Here is an 11,454-nt window from a genome sequence, read left to right as displayed (position 1 = left end):
ATCTAAAAGTAACGGAATCTAATCAGAATACTTTACTGAATTTGGGTAATCCAAAAGTTACGTAACTGATTACAATTTTGGACAGGTAACTTGTAACTGTAACGGATTACATTTCAAAAGTAACCTACCCAACCCTGTGTATTAAGGGCTGTAATATTGTCTAAAACATGCTCAGTATTTCACTGTGACACTGATGTTTTGAGGGAGGAGGACAGGGAGATTCCTGGATCTCAGTCGCTCACTTGATAGACTCTAGGTTCTGTGCTCACTGCTCTCCTGACATACTGCCAAACTCATGGCTGCCCTCCTGTGGCTGCCAGGTGGGCAGAGAGTGATGCATGGGTCTGGCGCTGACCACCCTGAACACACAACGACACACAGTCAAAGAACAGTCAGGCAGAATTACAACAGGTTAAAAACATCAGTCACCTTATCATGTTAGGCCTTAATAACCAATATCTTACTTCATCAAGCCTAATTTATTTAACCTATATTTAACTAGGCAAGTGAGTTAAAAACAAATTCTTATTTTCAATGACAGCCTAGGAACAGTGGGTTAACTGCCTTGTTCAGGGGCAGAACGACATATTTATATGTTGTCAGAACAGGGATTCGATCTTGCCAACTTTCGGTCACTAGTCCAACACTCTAACCACTAGGCTACCTGAGTGTCTGTTGTGTTGTCATATGTAGACGCCAGTGTCAAAGATCAGGTATCCTATTGCGATTGCTCCTTAACCTGAATCAGGTGATAAGAGCGCGAGCGATAAGGATGTACAATGGTGCAGTTATTATTTAATTGAGCGTTTCCATGGAACAATCTAGATTAGATATTAATTGTAGGAGGGAAGCCATCTGAATCTGACAATCAGTTCTCAATGTCTGCATTTTGTTGTTGTACTTTGACTTTTGTGTTCAACGTATCACCAAAACAATTCTGAAATTCTAGACATTAACAAACAAAGAACATGTTTATTTGTTCTACCAGGCATCAGGATCAGTAGTTCGGAAGCCCTTTAGGTTACTGGCTATCTTCAGCTGGGTGATCTGAGAGAGAGAGAGAGAGAGAGAGAGAGAGAGAGAGAGAGAGAGAGAGAGAGAGAGAGAGAGAGAGAGAGAGAGAGAGAGAGAGAGAGAGAGAGAGAGAGAGAGAGAGAGAGAGAGAGAGAGAGTCATGCACTCATGACTCTGTATAATACTGTACATTTCCTTCCATTTGTTCTGGACCTGGGGACTGTGAAAAGACCCCTGGTGGCATGTCTGGTGGGGTAAGTGTGTGTGTCAGTGCTGTATATAAGTTGACTATGAAACCAGTTTGGAATTTCCTATACATTGTTTCTTATAAAAACTAGAAGCGATACAATCAGTCTTTCCTTAACTCTTACGATGCATGGCATGCATAGTATTGATATTAGCCCTCTGATTACAATGAAGAGCAAAACGTGCTTCTCTGTTCAAGGCCAGCTGCAGCTTAACTAGGTCCTTCTTTGCGGCACTTGACGATATGACTAGTCAATCATCAAGATAAGATAAAACCCAGAGCCTGCAGGATTTTCTTTGTGAGAAAAGCAGAGCATCTCTTTATCACGGACAGACCTCTCCCCATCTTTACAACCTTTGAATCTATATGTTTTGACCATGACAGTTTACAATCTAAGGTAAAACCAAATCATTTTGTCTACTCAACTTGCTCAACAGCCACACCTTTCAGATTCATCTAGGTCTAGAACTTAGGGAATCATTTGTACCAAATACAATGCTCTTAGTTTCGCCCCGTTGCACTCACTTCTGTCATCATGAAGTGCTTTGAGAGGCTAGTCAAGGATCATATCACCTCCACCCTACCTGACACTCCAATTTGCTTACCGCCCCAATAGGTCCACAGACACCATCACACTGCACACTGCCCTATCCCATCTGGACAAGAGGAATACCTATGTAAGAATGCTGTTCATTGACTACAGCTCAGCATTTAACACCATAGTACCCTCCAAACTCATCATTAAGCTCAAGACTCTGGGTCTCAACCCCGCCCTGTGCAGGTCCTGGACTTCCTGACAGGCCGCCCCCAGGTGGTGACGGTAGGAAACTACGTCTCCACCCCGCTGATCCTCAACACTGGGGCCCCACAAGGGTGCATTCTCAGTCCTCTCCTGTACTCTCTGTTCACCCATGACTGCGTGGCCATGCACGCTTCCAACTCAATCATCAAGTGTGCAGACGACACTACAGTGGTAGGCTTGATTACCAACAACGACGAGACAGACTACAGGGAGGGGGTGAGGGTCCTCGGAGTGTGGTGTCAGGAAAATAACCTCTCACTCAACGTCAACCAAACATAGGAGATGATCGTGGACTTCAGGAAACAGCAGAGGGAGCACGCCCCCATCCACATCGATGGGACAGTAGTGGAGAAGGTGGAAAGTTTTAAGTTCCTCGGCGTACACATCATGGACAAACTGATATGGTCCACCCACACAGCCACCGTGGTGAAGACAGCGCCTCTTCAACCTCAGCAGGCTGAAGAAATTTGGCTTGTCACCTAAAACACTCACAAACTTTTACAGATGCACAATCAAGATTATCCTGTCGGGCTGTATCACCGCCTGGTACGGCAACTGCACTGCCCTCAACCGCAAGTCTCAGTGCGGTCTCACCCGATGTCACAGGAAGGCCTAAAAGCTCATCAAGGACAACAAACACAAGCCACTGCCTGTTCACCCTGCTATCATCCAGAAGACTAGGTCAGTACAGTTGCATCAAAGCTGAGACCGAGAGACTGAATAACAGCTTCTATCTCAAGGCCATCAGACTGTTAAACAGCCATCACTAAATCTCTGGCCATTTTAATAAATTAACTTAATAACAGTATCACTAGTCAATTTAAATAACACCACTTTAAAATGTTCACATATCCTACGTTACTCATCTCATATGTATATACTGTTCTATACCATCTACTGCATCTTGCCTATACCGCACGGCCATCGCTCATCCATATATTTATATGTACATATTCTTATTCATCCCTTTACATTTGTGTGTATAAGGTAGTTGTTGTGAATTTGTTAGATTACTTGTTAGATATTACTGCATTGTCAGAACTAGAAGCACAAGCATTTTGCGACACTCGCATGACCATCAGCTAACCATGTGTATGTGACCAATACAATTTGATTCAAGACCAGTTTATTACTGGCCACCCATTTTTAAACTGACTGCAACTCTTTGTTTCGGGCTGCAGTGAATTCACTCGATGTGGTTGCTGACACGTATAGGGTTGAATCATCAGCATATTATGTGGTCACACAGGCTTTGTTTAATTCCAGCGGAAAGTCAATGGTAAAAATGTTCAACACTTTACATGTTTCACATTAGAGAAGCTTCCATGAAAGAAAACCCCTCCGTGTTCTATTAGGTAAATAGCTCTGAATCCACGGTATGGCAGAGGTAGTAAAGCCATACCACAAACGTTATGGTCAACATTTCAAAGGCTGCACTGAAATCAGTACAGCTCCGACAAACTTCTTATTATCAATTTCAACCAGCAACCAGTCATTTGTGAGTGCCCTAAGCATGCTGAATGTCTGTTGTTAATTTGTTTACATAGAAATAACATTGGCTTTGGTCAAACATAGTTTTTCCTACAGTTTGCTAAGAGCTGGCAGCCAGCTGATAGAACCAGTAAAGACCACTTTACCATTATTTGGTTGAGGAATGACTTTGGTTTCCCTCCAGGCCTGAGGACAAACACTTTCCCATCGGCTCAGATTAAATATATGATGAAAATATAGGAGGTTTGTCATTATTGATTGATATAAATTATTTTTCCACCTCTCCCACACTTTTTCTCCCCAATTTTCTGGTATCCAATTGGTAGTTCCTCCGAAACACAACCCAACCAAGCCGCACTGCTTCTTGACACAATGCCCACTTAACCCGGAAGCCAGCCAATGTGTCAGAGGAAACACTGTACACTTGGAAACCGTGTCAGTATGCACTCCGCCCGGTCTGCCACAGGAGTCACTAGAGCACGATGGGACAAGGACATCCCTGCCGGCCAAACCCTCCCCTAATCCGGACGACGCTGGGCCAATTGTACGCCGCACCATGGGTCTCCCGATCACGGCCAGCTGCGACAGAGTCTGGACTCGAACCCAGAATCTCTAGTGGCACAGCTAGCAATGCGATGCAGTGCCTTAGACCACTGCGCCACTCGAGAGGCCTGAATTTGTCTTTCTGCCCATAATTTCATTTAATGTATTCAACAACAAAAAATACCATAATCTTTATATCATTGATCTTGGCTTCACAATACAGTTTCTTCTTCTTTTTGTTGAGTTTAGTCACATAATTTCTCAATTTGCGGTAAATCAGCCAGTCAGATGTGAAGCCAGACTTATTAGCCACTCATTTTGCCCCAACTCTTTCAACCATACAGTTTTTCAATTCCTCATCAATTCCTCACCAACAAATATTTGTAATATCATCCACATCAAGAGTCACAGATAAATATTTTGTATGATCTCTTACACACTATTTTAGGCCCAGCTTTTGGAACTTTGGCTTTTCTTGATATAACTACTATATTGTGATCACTGCATGGAGTTCAAGATCATCGAGGTGTGTGACAAACAAACACAATGCACATTACATCCACACACAGGAACGAAGACTCAGAAATACAAAGAATGTATAAAGAACTTAAGCAAGTACTGTTTGTAAAGATTTGTGTGTGTGTGTGTGCGTCTGGACTGGTCGGTGTGTGTGTCTGTGTCTGGTCTGGACTGGTCTGTGTCGGTATGTGTGTGTGTGTCTGTGTTTGGTCTGGACTGGTCAGTGTGTGTGTCTGTGTCTGGTCTGGACTGGTCTGTGTCGGTATGTGTGTGTGTGTCTGTGTTTGGTCTGGACTGGTCAGTGTGTGTGTCTGTGTCTGTGTCTGGTCTGGACTGGTCTGTGTCCGTGTGTACAGTGTGTGTGTGCGCTTGTCGCTCATGTCCATTGTCATCCAGCAGGTCGTTGGTCAGTTTGAGTGTGTCGAAGGAGACCACCTGTTTCATCCACTGGAAGCCTCTGGCGGGGAAGTCTGGGTGGAAGTCCATCCTCCCCGGGGGCGCCACGTCGGCCCTGCCTGCCACCAGACACGAGGAGCTGTGGAATACATATCTACATACAGGAGAGCAAAGATACTATATTCATAGGTTGCACCAGGGTGCACCAGGGTATATTACACCAGGGTGAAAGTTCGACTCAATGCATTCTGAATTCTCGCTGTTTAAGATTTTGTGCATTATCTGGTACATATTATGTTGTACAATCAAGAAGAGGCTGCCAGAGTATGACTGTACAGTACATCATAAGCACAATATACTGTATGATGATTCCCCACAAACACCGTTACGTGTAGATCTATCTAGTGCATGTCTCTTATGCTGGCAGAGTGTGGGTAAAACCACAGATCCTATAAATCACATTTTATGTAACTCTATGGAGAAAACTCACCTGGAGCTCTTGTCATCCACAGTCCATCCCTGAGATACTTACCTGGAATGTAGAGAACATCATCCTCCTACAAGGACCATGCAGGACACCGCAGCAACGCAGTGATTAGTTTAACCACAGTGAGTGTGTGTGTGTGTTTATGTGTGTGTGCATCTCCAGCTGAACTGTGACCCCCGTGACCTGGGGGGCTTTGGCACAGGTGACCCCAAAAAGCCTCTGCACAGCAGGGCAGCGTGAGGGCACACCTGTGAGACAACTGAGGAAATGTGGAGAAGAGGAGGAAAAAACACATGAAAAACAGGATTTCACAAGAAAAGATGTGGGAACCATGAATTCAAACTAATGCAATGAAGCTCCAGTACCATCCATACTGTTCGTGTTACAGTCAGAATCTCCAGTGGTGGGCAAAACGCTTCAGATTTGTCCACTTTCAACTTCCCCCAGTTGGTTGTACTGCTCTGCTGTTCACTGACCAGTCTGCTGTCCAATTTAGAGTAGCTCTTTGACCACAGCAAAGCTCCCTGATTTAGTCTCAGACCGTTAGCTGTCCTTTTTATTTATTTATTTATTTATCCGTTATTTTACCAGGTAAGTTGACTGAGAACACGTTCTCATTTGCAGCAACGACCTGGGGAATAGTTACAGGGGAGAGGAGGGGGATTAATGAGCCAATTGTAAACTGGGGACTATTAGGTGACCATGATGGTTTGAGGGCCAGATTGGGAATTTAGCCAGGACACCGGGGTTAACACCCCTACTCTTACGATAAGTGCCATGGGATCTTTAATGACCTCAGAGAGTCAGGACACCCGTTTTAACGTCCCATCCGAAAGACGGCACCCTACACAGGGCAGTGTCCCCAATCACTGCCCTGGGGCATTGGGATATTGTTTTTTAGACCAGAGGAAAGAGTGCCTCCTACTGGCCCTCCAACACCACTTCCAGCAGCATCTGGTCTCCCATCCAGGAACTGACCAGGACCAACCCTGCTTAGCTTCAGAAGCAAGCCAGCAGTGGTATGCAGGGTGGTATGCTGCTGCTCCTTGGAGAAGCAGAGGGTCTGTGTGGTTGAGGGTACCACTGACTGGGTCTGGGACAGCGGACTGGAACACCAAGCAGGCTTTATACAGGCTTGGACACTCAAGGGACCCTGGATCCCACTTCATCCATCACACTGTAATGAAGCCACTGACATGTAATAATCACACACGCGCGCACACACACACACACACACACACACACACACACACACACACACACACACACACACACACACACACACACACACACACACACACACACACACGCACACACACACACACACACACACACACACACACACAAACTCAGCAAAAAAAGAAACGTCCTCTTACTGTCAACTGCGTTTATTTTCAGCAAACTTAACATGTGTAAATACTTGTATGAACATAACAAGATTCAACAACTGAGACATAAACTGAACAAGTTCCACAGACGTGTGACTAACATAAATGGAATAATGTGTCCCTGAACAAACGGGGGGTCAAAATCAAAAGTAACAGTCAGAATCTGGCGGTGGGTTTGTGCCCATAGGCGATGCTGTTGCCGGTGATGTCTGGTGAGGACCTGCCTTACGACAGGCCTACAAGCCCTCTCAGCCTATTGCGGACAGTCTGAGCACTGATGGAGGGATTGTGCATTCCTGGTGTAACTCGGGCAGTTGTTGTTGCCATCCTGTACCGGTCCCGCAGGTGTGATGTTCGGATGTACCGATCCTGTGCAGGTGTTGTTGCACATGGTCTGCCACTGCGAGGACGATCAGCTGTCTGTCCTGTCTCCCTGTAGCTCTGTCTTAGGCGTCTCATAGTACGGACATTGCAATTTATTGCCCTGGCCACATCTGCAGTCCTCATGCCGCCTTGCAGCATGCCTAAGGCACATTCATGCAGATGAGCAGGGACCCTGGGTATCTTTCTTTTGGTGTTTTTCAGAGTCAGTAGAATGGCCTCTTTAGTGTCCTAAGTTTTCATAACTGTGACCTTAATTGCCTACCGTCTGTAAGTTGTTAATTTCTTAACGACCATTCCACAGGTGCATGTTCATTAATTGTTTATGGTTCATTGAACAAGCATGGGAAACAGCGTTTAAACCCTTTTACAATGAAGATCAGTTATTTGGATTTTTACGAATTATCTTTGAAAGACAGCGTCCTGAAAAATATATACCATTTAGAAGACACTTTTATCCAAAGCAACTCACATAATTAAAGACAAACCAAAAAACAATGAACAAACATTACAAACAAACCAAAACCAAATAGCAGCCGATACAAGTTTATGGTACAGTTAGTACAGGTTTATTATCAAAACTATTGCAACTTAGCAGTAGATAGCAGCAGATATGATTTCATAACGCTGCTAGTGCAGATAACAGTACCCACAATCCTGACGTTGCAAACATCATGCTCTACCAACTGAGCCGTTGAAGGTCTCACCCATCACTACCCTCTTGCTTAATATCTAGTGATGTTACATGTGAAGGGACAGAAGTTGGTATTGGTGGAAGGCTACTCTATAGAGAACCAACTTACGTCTAGACGGCATGATTGTTAAGCAACCTTATAACTCAAGAAGTATAAACTGTGTATGTGTGTGTGTGTGTGTGTGTGTGTGTGTGTGTGTGTGTGTGTGTGTGTGTGTGTGTGTGTGTGTGTGTGTGTATACGCGTGTGTGTGTCTATGTGCACATACTCGGTGATGGAACGGTGTTAGCTCCCCATCATCACCATCTCTAATGAAATTCTACCGGGTCACTGCCTACCAATACACTGACACCTCTTCCTCATTATTCCGTTCACCAACGCTCTATGGCCACCAACAGTAAGACTGAACTCCCATGATCTCCATGAATGGTCATTGGCTTTCAGTTGGCTTTTTAAGTTCATTTGTCTTTGTTTTTATCAGTTATCATTTTTAGATGAACCATTCTTTTAAACTAATGCGAATTAACACTGTTACAGTGACATGGTATCCGTGGAAGAGACATGTGTTTGTTTCATTGTCATAAGTGTATATTGTTTATGAAGTTATATTTTGATCATGTTGAGCGAGCAGACTTTATAGAAGAACGACATTATTTTGTGGTTCAAAATCCTGTCATCGAACACATATTGGTTGAACACATAAACCCAACATGGCTATTTTGTCACAAAGCGCCATGTTAGTTGTTAGGGCCATAAATAAAATCTTGTTCTAAACAATACAATCCAAAGAAGGCAAACTCAGAGAATAAAATAGTATGAAACAGTATGGTGTTTATTGAGCTGTTTCGAAGCACACAGCTATCTTGAACAAGCAGCAACACAAGAATATTCACACTTGATGTTCATAGTACAGTCGAGATTGTGCAGGCCTAGGATTGTGCACACAGGCCCTGAACACAGTTCAAAACTGAATGTATGCAATAGTGTGTTAGTGTCTGCGCTTGCAGGTGCTTGAGTGCATGTGGTGGTGGTTAGAGAGAGTAAGTGTCTGCCATGTCACTGCAGAGGAAGTGCATCAGTTTGGCATTCACTTGGTACGTATGGTGCGTGAGTCAGTGTGAGTGAGAAGGGAGGGAGAGAGGGAGGGGTCCGGTTGAGGGCGTGTTTATGCCTTCATGGCCTGGCTGATGGTCTCGTACAAAGCCATGAGCTTTTCCTTGGCCTGCTCGGCGGCGGGGCCCAACTGGCCCTTGAAGTCGGTGGTCAGGGGCACCACCTTCTCGCGCACCTCTCCAACAGCCTTGACCATCTGCTCCTTGTACTCCTCAGCGTAGGGGGAGGCCAGGGTCCTCAGCTCCTCCAGACGCTCGGTCAGCTTGGCACGGACGGTCTCCACGATGGGCATGAGCTTGGCCTTGGTCTCCTCCACGTTGGCGGACACCTTGGCACGCATCTCCTCCACAACGGGCTCTATCTTAACTCTGAAGGCCTCCAGCTCGGTGCGGCGCTGCTCGACGATGTCCTTGATCAGGGGCTCCAGCCTCTTGCGGTACTCGTCTATGTGCTTGTCCAGGACTTCCTTGAGCTCGGCTCGCTTGGGCTCCAGCTGGGAGCGCAGCTCCTCCACGTCCTTCATGACCTCAGCGCGCACAGCGGCGGTGGCTTCAGTCAACTGAACGCCGATGGCCTCGCTGTAGGGGGCCAGGGACTGGGAGGCGGTCTGGGCATACTGCTGGAGGTTGTCAAGGCTCTGGGACAGCTGCACCCTGAGAGGAACATCAAGAAGAGGAGGGAGAGAGAGAGAGAGAGAGAGAGAGAGAGAGAGAGAGAGATTGTTTTAGTTATATGTGGAGGTTGGGCACCATTGAAGATAGAGAAGATGAAATGCAACATGTTCTTACTTGTACTCTTTGTACTCTGTGTCATCCAGATGGTTGATGGACCTCTGTGCGGTCTCCTTCACCTGAGCCATGTACTCCATCATGGCTACTTTCACATGCTCCAGCTGAGAGGGAGCATCAGCCTGCATGGTAATAGCCTGGGTAGCTGGGAGAGGAGAGAGAGGGGAGAGGGTCAGACATTGGTTGGGCAACAGTGGTGAATGGCCCAGCACTTTAATAGAATTGAGTAAGATTCAATTTAGAATTTTTCAATACACCAGAGCATGGGATACTAACCTGCGGCCAGCAGGATGGTGAGTGCAAGAGCCAGGAATTGCATGATGGTGGTCTGAGGGGGGAAAAGAGAACAGATGATGAACAATGAGCAAGACAAGAATTCAAATAGTCACAATTGAAAATGTAAACCATGGGAAGTCAACATTGAATGGTTAAGAATAGATTTAGAGTTGAACAATACTTGAACAGTGTAACAAATCACTAATTGCAAAACACTCTAAATCAAACTTTAAATGTCACCAAAAGCAAACTAGACAATAATTCACTTGGAGAAGCACAAGGAGCAAACCCCCAAAGACACGCAGCTCCAGGCTGCCCTAAATCAGTTGACGCTTTGCCATATGTCAGCCTATTGAAAGGACCTCTAATCTGGTCAGATTACACAGAGCTGGATAGAGTTATACTGTTCCTTCAACGAGATTAACCCTCAACTCCTACCACCTAATTCCCATAGGAAGAAAATTAGCTTATCTTTTTTTCTAGGACATTTAATACAATTATTTTTCCATTGTTCCCTCGCATCTCTCTAGTAAATCATCGTAAACTGTCTGGAAGAAGTATTGCTAAAGTGATAACTGCTGCCCAATGTATTTGCAACAGTTCATATCAAAGTGGTAATAAGCGTTCAAAATAAGATGCCAAAAAAGTTTGCAGGAAAGTTCTAGTCTGCCTTTCTCTCTGCTAGTTCCTCAGTTGTCCTCTGCGTATGCAGACCAAGTCCTTGACCTCTAGCCCCAGCCCTTAGCTCTCCCAGTTGTTCTCTTACCTGGTGGGTGATTGGTCGTTATGAGACTGGGGAACAGGAGGGCCAGCTCTGTTTTTTATAGGGCTGGAGCAGCAGGAGGGGGGAGAGGTGTGAGAGGTTGTGTGCCTCCGTGGAGGTGGACCTCACCCCCACACCGTCACACCGGGAGGAGCCGGGTACAATGGTCACCTGCAGAGTGCATTCAGGGGGAGTCAGCAAAGTGAAACTCTGTGGACACACACTCCCACACTAGTGTATGCGCACACACACACTCGCATGCACACACACTTGTCTGTGTGTGCATTATCCTGGATAATCAAATGTTCTCGACCCTATTTTGTGTCTTTCTAAATGGCTATCTATTCTAATTGTGATATGATTTCATTTTCAGGCGAATAATTACAATCTCCACTCTGGCTGTGCTCAATGCCACAATCAACTCAATCACCTTGTGAGATGGTAAAATTTTCACACACAATACAACCACCATGTGCTCCATGATTTCCCGGAACATTTGGCCTCCAGGACAATGGCCATTCTTGCCTGGCCTTGCTGGACTATCTGAGCTGC

At 45.4% G+C, this 11,454-nt stretch overlaps 1 protein-coding gene across 1 annotated transcript; it reads right to left on the bottom strand.

Moving 5' to 3' along the window:
- Positions 1-8,773: 8,773 nt before the first annotated feature.
- LOC115141622 (apolipoprotein A-I-2) lies at positions 8,774-10,955 on the bottom strand. The gene is made up of 4 exons (XM_029680663.2): positions 10,906-10,955; positions 10,140-10,191; positions 9,864-10,008; positions 8,774-9,728 (listed from the first exon to the last, which is right to left on the bottom strand). Exons 2-4 carry the CDS (start codon positions 10,180-10,182, stop codon positions 9,128-9,130), a joined length of 789 nt encoding a protein of 262 aa, XP_029536523.1. The 5' UTR covers positions 10,183-10,191; positions 10,906-10,955; the 3' UTR covers positions 8,774-9,127.
- Positions 10,956-11,454: the final 499 nt, after the last annotated feature.

The sequence above is a fragment of the Oncorhynchus nerka genome, linkage group LG14, assembly GCF_034236695.1.
Source record: "Oncorhynchus nerka isolate Pitt River linkage group LG14, Oner_Uvic_2.0, whole genome shotgun sequence".
Lineage (NCBI taxonomy): Eukaryota > Metazoa > Chordata > Actinopteri > Salmoniformes > Salmonidae > Oncorhynchus > Oncorhynchus nerka.
Note: the sequence above shows the minus strand (reverse complement) of the source record. Positions and strands in the feature narration are given on the sequence as shown.